Genomic DNA, 20,865 nt, shown 5'->3' with positions numbered 1-20,865 from the left:
GTTGGACGAGGCAATGTCGGTCCGCATTGCACTCCGCCGCTCCGGGGAGGACAGCGCCCGGCCGACGGACGGATCTGTCCGCCGCGACTCCATAGCGTTGGCGCAACGGGCGCTCGGGTCCTCTGGGGCTGGATCCTCGCAGTCCCGGCAGTCGGAACCCCTCTCCTTCCCCATCACCGGGCGGGCATACTATGAGTCCCACCGGGAACGGGCGGCCTGCCGTGGGAAGGAGAGGATAAGGGCCGCTGAGGCCCGTATCGTGACAGAAATGGCGGCGGCGGAGGCGGCCGCAGAGGTGGAAGCGAATTGTGCCCGCATTGTGAAGAAACGGCAGCGAAGGAACACGCGCGCCCTCGCTCGAGAGCAGAATCGGGCGGTCCGTGCCATGGCCGGACTGCCACCGAAAGAGGAGAAGGAGGACAGCTCCGGCGACGAGCAGATCCGGCTCAATCCGTATTGCGTCTTCGACCGGTACTTAACTAGTAGTGATGGAATAGCCGGACGATGTGTGTGCAACGACGTAGTTGCATGAGTTTGTATGGATTTGAGATATGATAATTAAAGTGTCCGAATGTGGATTACATTATTTGAGGGGTGTCCGGTCAGTGTCCGCGGGCTGGATTTACTTGGCGACTGTAGATGCTCTTATGTCCTACCAATTGTGGTACTATGGTTTGGCCATGAAGCTCGGATGCCCGTGACGCCAACCACAAGATTTATAGTACTGTTTTTTTGGCAGTGATGCTTATATTCATGATTGTCAAGAACAATTGTTGTGAAAATACGGATTAATGTCCTACCAAGTTTTGAGGATCATGTGCCTTTGCTGGACATTTCTATACCTTGTTACGCGACTGCAAAAGTAAAGTGTGTTCTCATGCCAAAATCCTTGAAGCCAAAAACACAAGAGGCCGAGTGAAAGATGAACACCATCATCGATGAACCTTCGAATAGAGAATCAAAAACCAAAGGGTCAATTAACATCCAGTGAAGAAAGGGTAAGCGGAAAAACGGCGCAGCAAGGCGAGCGTGTGCTTCCAGTGAAAAGGAATCCGAAAGAGGTAGCATTAGCAATGTGGCGAGGAAACAGAGCAAACTTGACCGCCGGCCGAGTCACGGGCACGCCGTATACGCCGTATACTTCCACCACGTAAGTCGTAGCCGCATGTTACACGTACGCACGCTATGTACAGACCATGCCTAGCTATGCCTAAGTTTTGCGTGTGCGTCCATGCTGTACCGCAGGTTTGGACAAAAGCATACTCATTTTTTCAGTTCGCCGCAGGAAAAAAAACAAACAAAGCCATACCCCCTTGCGTCGCCTCCCCTGAGCGACGCTAGGGGCCCCAAAACCTAGCGCCGCCAGCATCCCCCTCGTCCATTCTCCTGCCGCCCTGCCGCCGGCGAGGTCCGCGGTGGCGACAAGCCCAGTGCCCAAGGCGCTAGGGTGGGTGGATCGTAGCCGGAATCCCTCGGAGGGGGTAGGGACACCTGTTTGTGGTGCGTCTGTGGGCAGCAGGCAGGGCAGCGGCCGGCGACCCTTGGCCAACGGCTAGGGCTTTTGGGTGGCGGCGGTGGTCGACACTCCATGGCCGACATGGTGAGGCTCTTCTGCCTGGAGATGGGTCGCGGCGGGCGCGTGTGGATGGGTGTGAGTAGGATGATGCCGTTGTCTGGCGTCGTAGTGTAGTCGATGACAGTATGACATGGTGAGGTGAATGTATTGATCGCTCCATGCGCATGCGGTGTGCGCAAAGGGTCTAGTTAGACCGATCGGTGCTCTCGGCTGGCTAGTGAAGCCATCGAAATATTTGATGTGTGTTGATATGAGGTCAGGACACATGATCAAGTATGTAGTTATTACGACAATAGTTGTTAGGAAGGTGACTTTGACCCATAGTTTATAGTCTTTTCAGCAGGGTGTCGCCAAATGACCGCCTTTATAAATAGTCCGTTATAGCTTTGTCATAGTTAATTTAAAGACCCGTCGCTATTTTTCATAGTCCGCTATTTAAAACATTGCTTTGACCTTTGAGTTGATCCATGGATTTATTTTGACGAATATTGTCAAATAATATAATAAAATGGTTGTGTAGATAGGTCAGGGTCATCCTCCATTTCGATTTATTTTTTCCAGTTCGCCTATGAAGCCCGAGCATGTGTAGTCGTATACGTGTATGCTCATGTTGTTTTAGCAGAAAGAAGTGCGTGCCTGAGTCAGTGAGTTGGTTTGTCGGGAACGTGCATGTCTTGCCTGAGCAGCCACGCGCCCACGCCCGGCGTCCTTGCTGGCCTCTGAAACTCTGCACTTGACAGCGCGCATAAATAAAACCGCCGGTGCAACTCACTCCCTCGCCATGGATGATAGACCGCTCGTCGCCGAGCTCCGAACTAAAACAGACTTGTTACCTGTGCAGTGTCTATGGATCAGGGCACCCACAGTCGATGGAGGAGTCCATTTCCCGGGTCGCCCATGGAGCGCGTGGACGCGCATGGCGGTGGCCTCAAGGCGCTGGAGGTGGACGTGGAGCGGCAAGAGGAGATAATCGACTTCGAGGCAGAGCCGCCGGGCTCCTCTGAATCGGTCGAGATCCTCGACCTCAAGAAGCGCATGTGGAAGGACCAGATGCGCCTCATGAAGCTCGAGGGCCACGCCGGCGTCAGGAGCGGTGCGCCGGCCCGGCGGCAGCTGGAGGACCAGGAGGAGGACGGTCCCGAGGCGCGGTGCCGGCGGAAGGCGATGCTGCGCGCGCAGGACGGCGTGCTCCGGCACATGATGAAGATGATGCAGTCCTGCAACGCGCGCGGGTTCGTGTACGGCGTGATCGACGAGGCCGGCGAGCCCACGTCCGGCTCCTCCGACAGCCTCCGCGGCTGGTGGAAGGACAAGGTCGTCTTCGACCGCAGGGGCCCGACGGCCCTGAGTCTAACCGGCAGCTCCGCCGCCGACGGTAGCAGCAGCCCGCTGGGGCTGGCCTCCTACCTCCACCGCCTCCAGGGCATCCAGGACAACACGCTGGGCTCGGTGCTCTCGGCGCTCCTCCAGCACTGCGAGCCGCCGCAGCGCAACTTCCCCCTGGAGCGGGGCCTGGCGCCGCCGTGGTGGCCGACGGGGAAGGAGCCGTGGTGGGGCACGCAGGGCGAGACGCAGGCCCACCAGGGGGCGCCGCCGTACCGGAAGCCGCACGACCTGAAGAAGGCGTGGAAGGTGTCCCTGCTGAGCGCGGTGATCAAGCACATGAGCCCGCGCTTCGACCAGATGCGCAGGCTCGTGTGGCAGTCCAAGCGGCTGCAGCAGAGGATGAGCGCCAAGGAGTCCGACACCTGGTCCAAGGTGCTCCGGCAGGAAGAGGCGCTCAGCGGCCGGCTCAAGAGCTCGCTTCGGATCACGCCCCTCGACGACGACCACGACGGCGAGGGGCTGGAGGACGGCCCGGAAGACGTGGCGCGTGGCCCGCATGACAAGCGCAAGTGCGAGGACGCGCCCTGCGGCAGCTCGGGCGGGAAGTGCCGCCGCAGGCCAAGAGGCGGGAGCCGGGACCTGGCCGCGATGGTGCCCGGGCTCGAGGCCGGAGTCCTCGCCGAGGAGAGCCAGGGCTCCATCAACGAGCTCATGGAGCTGTACTACAGCTGCCTGCAGGGGGGCGGTGCGGAGGAGAAACACGACGTGGCGATGCAGGGAGCGCCGAGAGGCGTCGATGATGTGGCGCAGCAATTCCTGATGGATGTCATCGGGAGCTGCCCGGAAGTAGATCATGTGCTGCGCTTGATGGAGGAGTGATGTGCCTTGTGGGGAAATGAAATTAGTAAAGAAGAAGAAAATTGGAAGAGAATGGTGGGACATTTCTATATTTGCACACATCAGACATGGTGGGACAGACATTTAGTGAAGAGAATGGAGCAAGGAAGTGCGGAGCTCGTTGGTGTTGTGGTTAGGCCCGTGAGGTGCAAGATAAGCTTAGTGTTGTTCATGGGTAGGTTTTTCTATTCTCCGCATTCCAATTACCCCCATCCTAATACTAGTCGCCATATGTGGAAATCGTCGTTGCAAATTTTTAGGGTTCTAGATCTTGGAGATGAAGCTTTTGTATACGAAGCTTGTGTGTTAAATGCAGTCGGATAGATTTGGTGACAAGACTTTCTAAATTATCATTAACCCTACTCACAGTAGTATTATTTTGTCTAAGATGTTCGATTATTCTCTTTGGTGTATGTTTATATTTCGATAAATAGATTTTTTTTACCACAACTCTCAGCTAGTGGGCGGTTATGATCCTCTATAAATATTTTGACGTACCATGACGACTGGTCGCTAATCGACAACTTGGTCACTGCTTTATCACACATTGTGGTCGACAACTTAGCTCCATTTGGAAAACGCTAAAGTAATTTATCATTACTTATTAGATATACCATAGGGAGATTCCTACATTGTGCGAATATACCTTGTTACTGTTGTTTACCGAAGGGTACATTTTATAGAATTGATAGAGTGCTGCTATACACACGACGGCGTGCAGCCGATGTTTGCACGATTCTACAGACCCAGTCGTGCATGCGTGTGCACCCGTTAAGAACAGATGCAGTACTGTACTAGGGCCCTGTTCAGAGTACCTCCACAACTCCACTCCTGGGGGCTGATGGAGTTACAGTTGAAAATCACGAAGCACCTATTTTCTGGCTCGGTAGCTCCCCGATTTCACGGAGCTGGTGGAATTCCGAACAAGGTCTAGAACATACGCTCAGCTCTTGTGTGTAATTTCTTGGTAATCTTCCGTATGCGCAGTTTAGAGGGTGTTTGTTTTCAGGGACTTATTGGTTTAGGGACTTAAAAAAGTCCTTATAAGTTTCATCTAAACCAAACATGAGGGACTTATAGGGATTTAAAGTGGGCATTTGGGACTTATGAAATAAGACTCTCAAGGAGGGACTTATAGTTATAATATGGTCTTATAGAGACTTATAAGTCCTAGAAACCAAACAGGTAGGGACTTGGGACTTATAAGTTGGGACTAAAAAAATCCTAAAACTTATGAACCAAACAGGGCCTTAATTGTTCATAAAAGCTTCTCCAAAATCAATGATGATATATAGGTACAAGTAGAAATGATCAACTCTTTTTAAATGTAAAAAACTTGTTCACAAAGAAACAACTAGGGGTCGAACTTGTAGAACTTGGAGGGCTTGAGGCCGGCGGTGAAGTTGAAGTATCCGAGTGCGTGCGCCCAGCGCGGGTTGTCCTTGAGGCGGTGCACGGCGATGGTGTCCGGCACGAACTCGTGGGAGCACTCGTCCACGGGCACCGGCAGCGGGTAGTCGTACATGGCCGGCTTGGCGTTGAACCTGTTCTTCCCCTTCCCGCCCACCCTCAGCCACTCCCCGGTCATCCTGTCCTCCGGCCCCACGGTGCGCCCCCGGGTGACCTCGCCGGCGCCGGCCACCCACTGCACCAGGTCCCACGACAGCGCGTACCCCATCCCCGACATGTACCCCCTCCCGGGGTCCATGCTGTTGCAGGGGATGGTGGCGCCGTAGTACATGTCCTCCCGCGGCATCGCCCCCAGCGACGCCACCAGCGCCGGCAGCCGGATCAGGATGTCGTCGTCGGCCTTCATCACGTAGTCGTAGGGCGCGTCGGCGTAGAGCTCCGCCACGGCGGAGAAGAAGGTGTGCGTCTTTCCGCCGTTGAGGTTCTCCTCGCAGCCGTCCAGCACGATCACGTCGCCGTGCGCCAGGATCTCCAGCGGGATCAGGACGCGCTGGTCGTCCTTGTAGAGCCGGCAGAAGACGAACCGCACGTCCACCTGCGCCGCCAGGGCCGGGTCGGCGGCGAGCTGCAGCCCGTACACCATGCGCAGCAGGTGGCGCCGCTCGTACACGTCGGCGCGGGTCAGGATGCCGATGAGGAGCCGGAAGTCGGGCTTCCGGGCGTACGCGATGGCCGACGCGGACGACAGGGTGGAGCCGTTGGCGGCGGTGTAGGTGCCCGGCGGCGGGACGCAGGAGCTCATCAGCGACTGCAGCTCAAACTCCTTGGGGTACACGAAGAGGTAGATGAAGGCGAGGAGCAGGAGCGGGAGCAGGACGAGCGCCTTGCTGGACGTGGACAGCCTCGGGAAGCCGACGGCGTGCTGCTGCTTCCTCGCCGCCGTGGCGGCCTGGTGGTGCTCTCCTCCTCCGTGCTTCGCGGCGGCGGCGGCGGCCATGGACTTGAGGAAGTTGCTCGGCGCCGGCATTGGTGATTGGTCGATCGAAGAAGAAGCTAGCAGTGTATGTCGTGTGCAAGCTTGATGGATTGGGTGTAATGAAGCTAGCTAGCTTCTCGTGGGGGAGCTTGGGATGCACGGGATGGTCTCACGCTTTGCGTAAAGGTTTGCCGAGCGCGCCATGCGAGGGCGCCGGATATTTGGGGGATCGCGGCATCGGGTGCATAGAGTCAACGAGCTACTTTTTTTTTATGGCGTGTTTTGCTTTTGATTTCGAGAAAAAACTTTCAATCTATTAATAATCAATCATGGTAATTCAAAAGGAAAAAGCTTACCGTCATCCGGCAGATCGTAGTGGCCGCATCCGCCACCTCCGCTGCATGACACGCGTTCAAAATTTCAAATGAAAGCTTGCATGTCGTCCTTTATCAAACGCGCTTTCGAAACAAAGGCTATGTTTTAAAAACAAATCCGGTATTGCAATGGTCTATGACAGATCTAGTTTTGCAACAAAACTCTAGTTGCATAAAAATTTTGCAATAAAATTGTCATTGCAAAAAGATTCTGCAACAACACCTATGTTACAGAAATAATTCTGCAACAAAACCTATGTTGCAGTTTTTTAGGCATGCTCGGCTCGCTTGATACGGCAAATCCGACGACTCGCGAGCCGACTGATCTTTTAAAGATATCAACCGGCGAACGCATAGCATGCCCAAATTCAAAAACACTAGAGGTAGTAACAAAAGTACTCCCCCCGTCCGGAAATACTTGTCCTCAAAATAGATAGAAAGAGATGTATCTAGAACTAAAATACATCTAAATACATCTTCTTTTATTCATTTTGATGACAAGTATTTTCAGACGAAGGGAATAGCAACTATGTTCCTGGACCACCCAATCCAACGACTAAAAGCACTAGAGCGTGCCGTCGTCATCATCCCTGCCTCAACGGAGCCGAACAACCATATGGGCTACGTGTACATACAAAGTTCTAACAAGAGACACTTATCCCTAGATAAAATGTATGCAATTAATTCTGATTAGCAGACAAGCTGAAAACTGTGTTTCGACAAAGCTTTATGAAAAGCTAGAGTGATTTCACTGGGGTTACCAGATTACAGTGACATACATGAACCGAAACACCGACATGCTGTTTACAACCATCAGGGGCACACAGAAAGGATGTGAAAACAAAAGCACTGCTGCTACGGCATGGATGCAAACATGCACAGAATCGAAGGGAAGCCTGCTCAATTGTACACCATGTACTTCGGGGTTGCACTGAATTTCTGATACCCCTTTATCACCTTGTTGACAGAGTCGAGGAAGTCCTTCTCTGTCACAGTTTTCCTCCGGGCGCGGATTGCATACATGCCGGCTTCTGTGCAGACACTCCTGATGTCGGCACCTGAAACAACAAATCAGACAGTCGGATCAAATTGTTCAGAGGCCGGATCCTAGGTGCCTGAAACAGTCGAACCAAATCAAACAGGAATTCAGAGTGCAAAGTCCATGTACTGACCAGTGGCGTTGGGGCAGAGTCGCGCCAGTAGCTCGAAGCGTATATCACGCTCACAGTTCATGGTGCGCGTATGTATTTTGAATATCTGGGTACGGCCTTCCAAGTCAGGTAACCCAAATTCCACCTTTCTGTCCAAACGACCAGGACGCAGAAGTGCAGGGTCCAGTGTATCAGGCCTGGAAAACAAGATAAGAAGGTTATCCTCTCAACTCTATCCATGTGGCCATGATGTTTTAGCTGCAATTAATTTCTGATTGAGGCGTGAAGACTGAAGAGTTTTAAATAGCACAGACCACTGAAGTTTCTTAATCATAAGTCCCATCTATTAATAGCATACAAGTAGGATATTCAGAATGTAAGGTGAGCATCATGCCATATTGGACCACATAATGTGCATGAAAGGAAAGGCAAGTACCTGTTGGTGGCCATGAGAACCTTGATATTCCCCCTAGCATCAAAACCGTCAAGCTGATTGACAATTTCAAGCATAGTACGCTGGACTTCGTTATCGCCCCCAGCTCCATCATCAAAACGAGCACCACCAATTGCATCAACTTCATCGAAGAATATGATGCATGCTTTCTTCGACCGAGCCATCTGACAAGCAATAATATATTTCAATCAAAACGATTGTTTCTATGACAGAACATTCAGGTCGAATAAACCAGATGAAACCCTGTAGCCTGTAGGTTATCTGCAGAGCTGGATATACCTGAAATAACTCCCTAACCATCCGAGCGCCCTCACCGACATACTTCTGAACTAATTCACTACCAATTACACGGATGAAACAAGCATCCGTGCGATTAGCAACAGCTCTAGCAAGAAGAGTCTTGCCAGTGCCAGGAGGACCGTAGCAAAGGACACCTTTCGGAGGGTCGATACCAAGCTTCACAAACTTTTCCGGGTGAAGCATGGGGAGCTCGACTACCTGTGAATAGTTGTTAAGAAAAACAGTAAATAAAGCAGGTCCAAGACTAGAATGTACTAGCATGCACAGGTTCACAGATTAAGCACAAGTTCTGAATCACAGGGAATTTTTTGGCATACCTCACGCATTTTTTCAATCTGCTCCTTGCACCCGCCAACATCATTATACGTGACATCTGGTTTTTCCTCAACAGTCATCATGGTGACACTGGGATCAATCTTTGGTGGCAATGGAATCTGTATCTGATACTTGTTCCGATCGACACTGAATCAGGCATGAGATCACAATTCCACAGTGAGAATGATAGTGTGCAAGCACAGAAAAGGATAACAATTCTGGGTAGCATCAATGATGATTTATCCAAAAAAATGCATTCATAAAATCAGTATTAGTTTAGCAAGATCCAAAAAAAGAAGTAGGGGAGTAAGTTCCGTGCTCCCACCTTCTGCATTCTATGAACAACCAGAAGGAACTTATACCTAAGCCAAGGAGATGATGACAAGATACTGCCTCAGAGATTCAGCATGTTCTTAGTTAATAATCATTGCCTTACAATCAATGATACTCATACACTAGGGGAACAAACGTATGATAAATTAACATCTGATATAGTCACAGTAGCAAACACTGGTCCACTCAGTTTACAAAGTTTTTCTCTGCTTACATGATGGCATATAACACATCCTACATGTATAGTATATGCTGCAGCCTTATAACATGGTTTAAATCAAAAACAAAAATCACCAGGTGCCAATTACTCAGGTTGATCTGAATGAAAGATGTATGATACAGTAAGGCCAAAAGACAGGTAGTAACCTACCCGACTCTCATCCCTTCCTCGATATCAGTTGGCGAAACTTTATCCCCCAATCCAACCACAAACTGCAAGATTAAAAGATAAAGCATAAGGAGGCTGGTGGGAATCAATGTGCATATGATTGAAATAATAAGATAGGATAAGCACGGTATACCTTTGCAATTTGTTTTACATTAATCATGTACTTGGCATCGTCGGTATTAGGGTTTATAATCTTGGTGCACCTTGCTACCTGCAGCATGAGGAAGGTAACTTAGACCCAAACAATTATGCATGCTAAACCACAACTATAAAATTGGGAAGAAGTACGAAAACATTAGGCCAAGTAGCATACTTGTAATGGCTGCTCCTCTTGCATCATTTGCTTATCTGACACCAGATCCCACTGGCTAGGTGGAGCCAGCCCAGTATCAGACTCCTTTATCCCTGAGATTTAATATATAAGGGCATAATGGGTCAGGCAAGCTTATTAAAAATGTTACCCTCCTGACATTTTAATATCCAGATAAACTGCACAGTTGTATGGAAGTTTGAAAGTTAAGCGAATATTCTGAATGTTCATGAAACCGCTAAACAAAAATTCTAAAACATGAACCAAATGGGAAGAACATTGCAAGCAAGAACAGCAGACAGATGCAATATCATCAAACAAATGCCCTGCTAGTTGAGTCTGTCAAAACGAACACGGCAGTCATACACCTTAAATTCTGAACAACTTATACCATACTTACTAACTACAAACACTATCTTCAGTAGGTACATGCCTCAATATTTATCATATGAACGAAAGCTGCCTAGTGAAAGTGTGAAACAACAAAACAAAGTGCAGACAACTGATCTCTATCTAGCCCAGGAACAAATTCTAGAGCCAAACCAACAAACAGATTACCAAGTCCTTACTCACCACATAGGTCATTGATCCTCTTGGCCAGTTCCTTGATCTCCTTCTCGGCCGTCTTGATGCTCGTGGAGTATGGCCCAAGCCCCTGTCAGGTGTCAGCAGCAGCCAGAATCAGCAAACTTGAGCAGAAACCCTAAAGAGAGAGCACTCCACATCTCGCAGAAACACCCCAATTCCGCCGCGGAGAAGGAGCAAACAATACAAAATAAACAGCATCCCGTCGCCCGCATCAAAGCCCTAGAGGAATCAACAGCCACCCCACATAGAACTGCGAAACACCAACAGGGCACAGGCCACGGGGCCTGCCCAAACGAATCCACCAGAAGGCAACGACCAGGTTCCCCAGAGAGCAGGAACCAAAAACCCTAGGCTGACCGCGACCGCAAACCCGGCCGCGCCCAGCCCGAGACCAGATCACAAATCCACAAAAGGGGCCTCCCCCCAAACAAATCCACACAAGGGGCGACGACGATTTCCCCGAGAGAGCATGAACCGAAACCCTAGACTAGGCGGGCCGCGGGCGCGAAACCGTGCGCCGCGCCGAGCCCGGGACCAGATCGCCGCCAGACCGAAACGCAGATTCGAAGGGACGGGGGGAGATCCGACGGGGTCGCGGGGCCACTCACGTAGGTCTTGAGGAGGGCGATGTCGTCCTCGTCGAGAGGGCGCGGGTTCTTCTCGGCCATGATGTCGTCCTCCGGCTCCGGCGCCATGGCGTCTTCTCTGCGGCGGGCGCGAGGCGAGAGGGAGGCGCTGGCGGTGTCTGGCTCGGCTGCGTGTGCGACAGGCGAGACTGCGGGTTCGGGTGCGCTTGGGTCTGCCCTCTGCTGGCTACTACTAGTACTAATCAACTCCTGCCCCAAGAAGAAGGCAGCCCGGGCCGGATACGTATATCCAGAACCCGTGTTCCCTCTCCAAGAGAGAAGGCAGCCCGGGTCGGATAGTATACATCCAGAACCCGTGTTCCCAAGACGGAAACGGATTTCTCTTCTCTCTCTCTCAAAGAAAAAAGACGGAAACGGATTCGAACAAAAATTCTTCTTTCGATGCAAGTTTGACAGGCTACGCTTTTTTTTTCCTTTTTGATTTCGTGACTGCAAGTGCCAGGTGAGAGGCGTCTGTAGATTCAAACTGAGATTTCAAACCGAGAGTATGATTAAGTGACACATTGTACAGCTCAAAGATTTGTGCGGTTTGTGTGGCAATTTTGCAACGCAAAATGTTGGTTTGTAAAATTAACAGATGATTACCCAGCATCTGGATAGTGTTACTGCTTCGTCCGATTGCATCTAGTGCTCTGGTCGTGCTATTTTGGGAGAACGTGTTTGGAAAGACAGTAAATTTGGAGGATAAACAATTAAGAGATCTCTGCATACAAAGCATATGAATTTTGATGTTCATTCTAATCTCTGTCACAGCATATATATTCTCCAACGTTTGCATCACTTGTCCAAATAGCAACTGTAAAATACGGGCACCATCAAAATGGGCAGCACTGAACCTCTCCTCTCAATGTGGCAAAATAAACTAAAAGCGAATCATTACATCCCATTCATGTTAATGCCTCATCTACAAGAACCATAGATATTTCTCCGCAGGGTTAACGGCGAGCTCGACCAATGATTACAAGAAGATAGGGGCCATGACCAGTGTGATCGTGGCAAGCATCTTGATGAGAACATGGATCGAAGGCCCCGCCGTGTCTTTGAATGGATCTCCAACCCTGCGGCATAACATACTCGTAAATGTTACTTCGGGTTGCATGATCGTTAAGAATGAGTCAAAAACAATGCCAGGTCACGTTACGTGTATGCGTACTTATTATAGGAAAAGAACATTGTTATTCAGTTTAGCATGTGTTGATCAACAGTAGAAACTCAGTTCAAGAAACCAAAAGCAGCAGCACATTACTGAGAAACGAGGAACTTACGTATCGCCAGTAATTGCAGCCTTGTGAGCCTCACTGCCTTTACCACCAAGTGCACCAGTCTCGATGTACTTCTTAGCATTATCCCAGGCACCGCCGGAAGTGTTCAGGAAGAGTGCCATGAGGATACCAGTAACGGTCGCAAACATGAGCATAGAGGCGACGACTTTAGCTCCAAGGAGAGGCTGCCCCGTAGCATGGCCCAAAATCCGAAAGATGATGCCTACAGATCATGTAAATGAAATTTTAAAACAACACCAAATATCATAAATTGAGTTTCAAAACGCATGAAATATCAGAACCATAGCACCACTACTCCCAGACCCATAAAACTCACCAACAGCCATGGGAGACAAAATTGCTAAAGCCCCTGGCTTTATCATTTCCCTCAAGGATGCAGAGGCCACAATTGCAACACAACGACCATAATCAGGCTTCTCTTTGTAATCCTGTGTTTATATCATCTTGTAAGTTAGCATTAGTTTTTCCAGGCATAAGAACTCAAGTACTTAATCATAAACAGGTACTCACCATAATTCCAGGCCTCTCAATGAATTGTCTCCTGACCTCAGTAACAACTTCTTGTGCAGTTCTGCCAACAGCTGAACAAGCCCATCCACTAAACAGGAATATAAGCATCGAACCTAGTAAACCACCAACAAAAACCTCTGGAATTGCTATGTCAACCTGCAATCCATTGTGTACAACCAGTCATGTGTCATAAGCACCTAATCTCAACATTACATGTATAGAGGTGATAATAATACATACCTCTTTGAATGGCAACTGTGCAAAAGCAGCTACTTCATCCATATATGCGCTGAACAGGAGAAAGGAAGCCAGTGCTGCTGACCCTATAGCAAATCCCTTTGTGGTAGCTTTCGTAGTGTTACCCACAGCATCTAGAATGTCTGTGATCTCCCTAACACTTTCAGGCTGCAGAAATTATTCGATCGGTGTTACAATGATTAAAGAAAACATAAATAGTCTAAACTCATGTATAAACATAACTAATTAAATGTTAACATTTATTTATAGCCATTACAATTTTAGATGCTTCGAAAATGTACACTGAAAACATAAACCGTCTTAGCACAGGTAAAATGTATGTTTGAATATTATATACATGAAGAAATTTGCGAGTGTACCTGCTGGCTCATCTCCACAATACCACCGGCATTGTCAGCTATAGGACCAAACATGTCCATGGTGAGAACATATGCTGCAGTACTAAGCATTCCCATTGTAGCTACAGCTGTCCCAAAAAGACCACCAGTTGGATCGCCAAGCTCATCTACCAAGCCACAGGTACGTCCCAACCAAAATGCTGATATAATGGCTACAGATATCACTAGAACTGGTAAGGCTGTTGCTTCCATTCCCAAACTTACTCCAGCAATAATATTAGTTCCATGTCCTGTTGAACTTGAAAGAGCTAAAAGGCGGACGGGCTCATGTTTATAATCTGTATAATACTTGGAAATCCAAACAAAAGCATATGCTGTGATGATGCCCACCAAGCCACACAAGGCAAAATTGAACCATGCAGTAGGTGCTTGTTCAGTGTACAAGAGCCAACGAGTAGACTGCAAATATAACACATGTAAGTAGTTGAAAAACAACTCCAAGGGAAAAGGAATGTAAACTAGAGTTATTACCCACATGACAAAACAAACATATTGAATGCTCAACTGGTTTATAGTTCACAAATATTTATCCTTTTGAATATGGTTGATTTACATCCAATAATGGATTGGTCATGATTACCGGACTGGGGACACCCTAAATGTTTTCCTTTGTTCAGATCGTGTTTGATGTTTTTCCCCTGGGATCATTTTTTGTAATAAAATATGTCCATAGAGAAATATTACAATAGTCAAACAAGAGAAGTATGAATAACTAAACTTACCCCTCCAAAGGTAAGAACAGCAAGCAGTATAGTAATAGAATAGCCTTTCTGCATAATTGCCATGGGATCTTCAATAGGGGATATTAATCCAGAGTCACGTGTTCCCCTAATTGAGAGAATTCCAACTGATGACACCACTAGGTCAAAAGAATGGACAACAAGAGGAAACAGAATAAAGCCAGAGGGATCTGCAACAGTAAGTAATGTTGATTATAATCCAGCACAATCACAAGGATTGTTGACCCGCAAAAGAAAAAGGTGGTTATCAATTTTATTCAAAGCCAGGCACATCCCAAGCACCGAGAGTCAGCCAACACTATTTCTCAACATAGTCCCTAGATTAAAGCTAATTTATTATATTATCCATATTAGCAACTACCTGTGGACAGTGCTCTTATGGACCAAAGTACATTCATAAGAAAAAAAATGTCACTCGACATCCCAATCAGAGATCTAGCATGGCAAGCAAAAGAGCCTTGCCTTCAATTTTGCAGCGCTGTGCCATTGTTGCACCAAGTATCATTGCACTGATAATTTCTGCTGCTATGCTTTCAAAAAGATCGGCACCACGGGCAGCACAATCTCCAACATTGTCACCAACCTGTGAAGTTTTCTTATTATTAGCATATGCAGTAGCAATAAAAGAAACATAGGCTAATAACAATCTGATAATTAGTTTTAGAGACAAGCAAATCTTGCATTCCAGCACAGGCACAAATATTTGATCATAGGAAATGCATCTACTGAACTTCAGAATTCTACTGTACAACGCATTGGACCACAAGACCAGTCCACCCCTTGCAGAAACAATAATTTGTTTAGGTTTCAGAACGAATGCAAGCTGTTAAGGTCATATTATCTCTGATAAAACTTATGGAGCTCATCATTATTGAATATCATCCCTTATGTCTAGGTATATTTCATGAAAAATATGAGACAAGTTTTAATTAAGAGCATGAAGAAAAAATATTCCACATTTTTTTATTGAAGAAACACCATTACCAAGTCAGCAATGACAGCAGGATTACGAGGATCATCTTCTGGTATTCCCTGTTCAACCTTTCCAACAAGATCAGCTCCAACATCAGCTGCTTTGGTGTATATGCCACCACCCAACTGAGCAAAGAGGGCAACAAACGACGCACCAAAACCGTACCCCACAAGGAGAAGAGGCACTACACAAAATCACATGAAATCAGCAACAGCAATTATGTTCTTTTGAATTGAAAACACATATACAAGTTTGCAACTACAAGCATATCAGCAGTGGATCAGTTACCAGTGTCAATTTAGGACTTAAAGTTACTTTTTTATAGAACATGAACATCTTATATAATGAGTCATTTTATCCACTCAAACTTTCAGTGTTGATCACATTGTGGTACTTCCCAATAAATAATTGTTCCCATCTTTTCTTTTAAAAGTTTGACCATAAGTTCAAAACTACTCCCTCCGTTCCTAATATTTGTCTTTTTAGAGATTTCAAATGGACTACCACATACGGATGTATATAGACATATTTTAGAGTGTAGATTCACTCATTTTGCTCCGTATGTAGTCACTTGTTGAAATCTCTAGAAAGACAAATATTTAGGAACGGAGGGAGTATATAAATTGGCCATGAGATGATTAAATAACTAGATTTACTGTTGAAAATGTTTCTAGTATTAGTTATTTTTACTTAATAATATAAGGACTAGCTTAATGTTCAAAGTCGCATCTTGGTGTTGTGAAAGGCCAAATAAAAATGATGTAAAAACCACATTAACAATCTTTGAAGCAAAGTACTTTTCCTTACTCAACATTACTCCTACAGAATTGTCTTTTATGAACTCATCATTGGTCACCAGTTTAAGAAGAAAAAAATATGTATGAACCAATTTAACAATTTTGACCATGTACAGTAGACCATATAGCTCAACAGGCAATTCGAGTATAGTTCTATTGTCCCAGGTATTGAATATATCATGTTTGAAATAACTTACAGTCTGTAACCTTCATCGAATCAGGTGAATCTACTCCAAGCCAAACATAAAATGTTGCATAGAGTAATGCCACACCAAATACAGCCATGCCAACAACAACGATGGCCGAGAAACCACCTGCACGGACAGCAATCTGTTTCGAGAAATCAGTCATGATTTCAAACTACACCGTACAGGGGAAACGCATTAAAACATGAAAGATAATGTATCAAGGATGCGAAACAAAACCTGCAATGCTTCCCTTGCAGACCGTCGAGCAGCACTTGAAACTCTAACATTTGCACGTACGGAGACCCACATCCCAACATATCCAGCTAGTCCAGAACACACAGCTCCAAGGAGAAAGGCAATAACTGTAATATATGCAGATGTTGTCCTGTGTAGCGATAAAATTTATGAGACAACAAAAGATGCGTACAGCCAAGATTTCATAATAACAGTACAAAATCACCTTCCTAGGCCTGATGCCTCCTGCTGCGGGGTGGTAGTGCGGAAGAGATAAATGAACAGGATAACAAGTGCCAGGATGCAAGCCATTTTAGAAATAGCCCCATACTGTGTCCTAAAAAATCCTTCAGCACCATCCCTTATGGCATCAGATATCTGAGCAGTACATGCAACATGACAGATCAAAACCTTGATAACCTTACATACAGAACTCACGGAAGTAGATGCATAAATAAATAAAATACTGAAAATCAGGATTTCCAAAAGGGGCAACGTTGATGTAAGCTACACCATGACAGTCCATGACCATTTTACAGGTACAAATAAAATATTTACAGAGAAGAACTTACACTTACTTATTAGCAACATGAGTAGTCACAACATAACAGTGTAGAGTGTACATGTGTTGCTTTGTGCATTTAAGAATGTCATTAAATAAAATAAAACATAAAGCCAATGCACAACAAGCTGATATTTTGTATGAGTGTATGACTTACTTCCAAACCCATAATAACCTCCTGAAACGGGATCATGCTAGATTGTGTGATATGTTAATTTGGTAAAATGCTATGATATGGGATATGTTCTCAATTTGCATTGAACCTATGTTTTTAAAGCGTCCCTAAGGCGACGCCTAGGCGTCGAAGCGCTCCCCCTCCGCTTTGGAAAATCGACCGCTTTGGGCGCCTAGGCGCCCCCCCCCCCCTCCCTAAGGCGGTAAGGCGTCGCCTTAAAAACATAGCATTGAACTGTGTAGCTACCATAAAGTGATACATGCCGCAGCTAAATAGCATTCTGCAACCCCAATCAACACATACAAATAGCATTTTACACTGTGTGTCCTAATCATATCCATGATCTATCAAATATCAACACATGGACTAAAACAAAACCAGTAAACCTTAAATGTAAATTGCAGAATAAAATGGGCCAGTAGTCTCATAGGATGGTATGGTTAACTGTCAAGCAAGAGATGATAGAAAATGTGTTATACAGCACTTTGCAGACATTGAAACATGCCAAACAAACCAATAATTTGAAGTGAACATTAAGAAAATGAAGGCGCTGCTATATCCTCCACGAGCTTAACACAAGCATTTTCAATACCTCGGACATTTCTGGAGGTCCTTCATCCTTGGCAAGAACCCACTTTGTGAGGTAGAGAGAGAAGAATAAACTGAGAGTGCATATACAGAACACGAAGACTATAATTGGTGATGTACTGGCTCCTAAGTAGAACACACCACAGACAACCAGCAGAAGAAGAACTATCAGGGCACGAGGATTTATCTTCATCAACACACGGAAGACCTGCAGCAGTCAGAATAGCAACTAAATGAGGCACAAATAAATTGCTCGTAACAGGGCAAAGTATATCCAACCAACCGATCAGTGGAAATGTTTAAACACTTGTTTTACTTATTGAACTTCCAAATTTATATTAAAAAAATGCACATAACATCTAGATGAAAACAGCTACTTGGGTTGAATCATTTCAAAACCTGCAACAGCTTCGAGACAAATAAACAAGCAGCAGTGGTGTAGACATTGAACTTTTGACTTTTTTTAGCAACATAACTTTTTTTGTTGAGTTACAAGCAGCAATAAACAGAGCAGACCTCATTTGTTTATGGCAATTACATCATTTAAGAGAGGGAAAATTCTAGTACATGGTAATAAATATAAAGTTAAACAGAGGAAAGAGTAGTCATGATGCAGCATTGTGTGGTATGTCAAATTTTTGGTTGGTGTGTACTTCAACTTGTAACGTTGTAAGAAAATAAAATGGTGAATACAAAACATGATACTGTGGATATTTTGACAAATTAAACATATGGACCATTCAAACTGACAGAGATTAAGGAGAAAGAGCTATCACCTCCCATGCAATTGCATATACTACGAACAGCTAAAACGAAGTGGGAGAAAGACACATGGAAAGATGAAAATGAGCTAAACTGATACTCCTAGTAACTGCTAAGCTCGGTGTGTAAAAGGTGGAGAATGCTTAGCAATAGGCCATACCAGCGGGATAGATGATTTACTTCGTACAGTGGAAAAAGTTCTTGGTTTCTCCTGATACGGTCTTCCTTTTTCCATTTCACTTTCCATCATGATGGAATAAGAGTTTGCCCTCTTCGTTACTAGAAAAGGAGCGAACTCCCCACCTTGGGGCAGGTCACTCCCAGATCCTGGGCGCTCAATTTTGGATGATCTATATCAAACACCTTCAGAACACAAGCAGTAAGTTCAGAAGGTCAGGCACAGCCAGCTCTTAGGCCTCAGCCACCAAACTACCCTTTGCTACAAAAGAACCTTTCCCCTCACAATTCTATAAGATAAACATTTCATGTCATACGAAAAGCATTAAAAAATGATCCACAATCTGTATAATCGTTGCCTAATTTATGTTCAGACGCTAGGGCACGAAGTCGAGTTATGATGTGATATCAGGTAATGATGTGAAATCAGGTACAGGCTATACGTAGATCAGACTATGTTTACATAGAGAACAGAGTATGATTAACATAAAAGGGCAATAGAAAATGATTAACGTCGGTCAGACACTGATAGTTTTTGCCACAAGCAAAGCAATAGCACTCATTTTGAATGCCAGCCTTGACTACCAAAAATGAAGGGAAATTCGGTTTACTTGGATATATCAGGGGCCATGGGGCAGTAACCATGAACCACAGCTCCACAACCACAAGCACTTCACACCAATTGTGCAGCCCAGGGAAACTAGCGACCATGCACAGCTAGTACGAAAGGAGGATAACTATGAATGAACCATCTACATCGAGTGTGCACTGCGCAGCCCCAAAAAACGAGTAACCACGAACAGGTCGTACTTGACACCAAAACTATGACGGATCCACCTAAGTCAATCACAGACGTAGTGCCAACGTCCAGAATTAACACGCCTAGCATTCTGCAATCGCCACGAATCAACCTGATCTACCAGCGCCTACGCAGATCGAGCAGATGCGGGTCCGTACCTTCGGCTTTCGATGGGGCGGAAGCCGGTCAGCGAAACGTCGACGGGAATGAAGAGAAGTGGAGCCCAACGGTGGCACGGCCCTCCGCGGGGTCGCCGAGATCTCTCGTTGACGCGGTCGCGTTCCGGTCGCTGCCTGCCGTGCTCCCCTCGTCGCCGCGCGCGGTCGCCGGCGCTGGCGGAAGTGGCTGTCCCCCTCGTCGACGCGGCCGCCGGCGGTCGCGGTCCCCCTCGTCGCCGCGCACTGAGCTGGGTGGAGAGAGAGAGGGGAGGAGGTGCGATGCGGTTGGAGTGGAGATGCGGGGGAGAGAAAGGTCAGGAGGGAGGGATGGGAGAAAAACGGAGCTCGTTGCGAGCCGCCTCGAGTCTCGGCTCGGCTCGGTCACCATATCAGCCGAGCCTTAGCCAGCCCAGCTCGCATTTGCTCATATGGTTCATCTTCTTTTTTTTTTCATGGTAATATGCCCGGCTGGACAGTCTAGACAGTCAGACACTACCTGAACAAAAAAAGAGAAAATTCCTTATATAACACTGTTTTAAATTTTGTTTCCCTATTTGACACCAAATAACTTTTTCTTCCCTATCTAACACAGTCTCTAAATTTTATGTCCTTTATGACACTTTCGTCCATTTTAAACCTTAATGGTGTTAAATGACACCTGAAAAGATCTATTTGCTCCTCATATGATAGGTGACCAAAATTTTACGTGGTAATTTATCTTCAGATCAGCAGGGTAGCCGGTGTACATCAATAATACATGGTGCACTACATACGGGATCGATAGTATACAACAAGTCAGATTTGCATATAAAGCCGCACTCTAATATGATACTTATCATTTGATGGATATGTTACCAGCGGGGGTTTCTTTGGGCTCCCCTGCGGCGGACAGTGCGGCCTGAAGTTGGGCTTTGCACTCTTCCAGCTCCTGAGACAGTTGATTATTCTTTTCTGTAAGAACCTACATAACAAATGATTCTTAAATCAGTTATCCTAACTGTTTCAAGTCTTAGGGGCTACTGATATATATAATCATCAAATTTTCTCACCCGTATGCCTTTTACATACTGCTCCGTGGCTCTGGCTAGACCATTTTGAGCGGCACGGAGGTGCGCATCTCCCGAGTTAAAAGCATCCAAAGCCTCTTGGGAGAAACAAGCGTCACGAAGAACAGTCCGGCGACGCCTATGGTTCATGGCACTTTCCACCTCGGAATGG

General features: G+C 46.6%; 4 protein-coding genes across 4 annotated transcripts; 1 reads left to right on the top strand and 3 right to left on the bottom strand.

Moving 5' to 3' along the window:
- The first annotated feature begins 2,376 nt into the window (after positions 1-2,376).
- On the top strand, positions 2,377-3,869 carry LOC125512717 (putative ETHYLENE INSENSITIVE 3-like 4 protein). Its single transcript, XM_048677808.1, has one exon. The coding sequence runs from the start codon at positions 2,423-2,425 to the stop codon at positions 3,779-3,781; it is 1,359 nt and encodes a 452-aa protein (XP_048533765.1). The 5' UTR covers positions 2,377-2,422; the 3' UTR covers positions 3,782-3,869.
- A 1,153-nt stretch (positions 3,870-5,022) lies between these two features.
- Positions 5,023-6,348, bottom strand: LOC125512716. Its single transcript, XM_048677807.1, has one exon. The coding sequence runs from the start codon at positions 6,234-6,236 to the stop codon at positions 5,154-5,156; it is 1,083 nt and encodes a 360-aa protein (XP_048533764.1). The 5' UTR covers positions 6,237-6,348; the 3' UTR covers positions 5,023-5,153.
- An 873-nt stretch (positions 6,349-7,221) lies between these two features.
- On the bottom strand, positions 7,222-11,223 carry LOC125514978 (26S proteasome regulatory subunit 7A-like). The gene is made up of 10 exons (XM_048680380.1): positions 11,007-11,223; positions 10,384-10,465; positions 9,814-9,905; positions 9,634-9,711; positions 9,483-9,544; positions 8,782-8,926; positions 8,444-8,662; positions 8,147-8,328; positions 7,732-7,907; positions 7,222-7,617 (listed from the first exon to the last, which is right to left on the bottom strand). The coding sequence occupies exons 1-10, from the start codon at positions 11,091-11,093 to the stop codon at positions 7,460-7,462; spliced, it is 1,281 nt and encodes a 426-aa protein (XP_048536337.1). The 5' UTR covers positions 11,094-11,223; the 3' UTR covers positions 7,222-7,459.
- Positions 11,224-11,749: 526 nt separating this feature from the next.
- LOC125514977 (pyrophosphate-energized membrane proton pump 3) lies at positions 11,750-19,970 on the bottom strand. The gene is made up of 15 exons (XM_048680379.1): positions 19,648-19,970; positions 18,674-18,876; positions 17,756-17,959; positions 16,653-16,804; positions 16,430-16,577; positions 16,202-16,334; positions 15,219-15,391; positions 14,697-14,817; positions 14,217-14,404; positions 13,456-13,893; positions 13,079-13,243; positions 12,839-12,994; positions 12,645-12,756; positions 12,311-12,530; positions 11,750-12,103 (listed from the first exon to the last, which is right to left on the bottom strand). The coding sequence occupies exons 2-15, from the start codon at positions 18,761-18,763 to the stop codon at positions 12,004-12,006; spliced, it is 2,400 nt and encodes a 799-aa protein (XP_048536336.1). The 5' UTR covers positions 18,764-18,876; positions 19,648-19,970; the 3' UTR covers positions 11,750-12,003.
- Between the last annotated feature and the right edge of the window lie 895 nt (positions 19,971-20,865).

Source organism: Triticum urartu, chromosome 6, assembly GCF_003073215.2.
Source record: "Triticum urartu cultivar G1812 chromosome 6, Tu2.1, whole genome shotgun sequence".
Taxonomy (NCBI): domain Eukaryota; kingdom Viridiplantae; phylum Streptophyta; class Magnoliopsida; order Poales; family Poaceae; genus Triticum; species Triticum urartu.
Note: the sequence above shows the minus strand (reverse complement) of the source record. Positions and strands in the feature narration are given on the sequence as shown.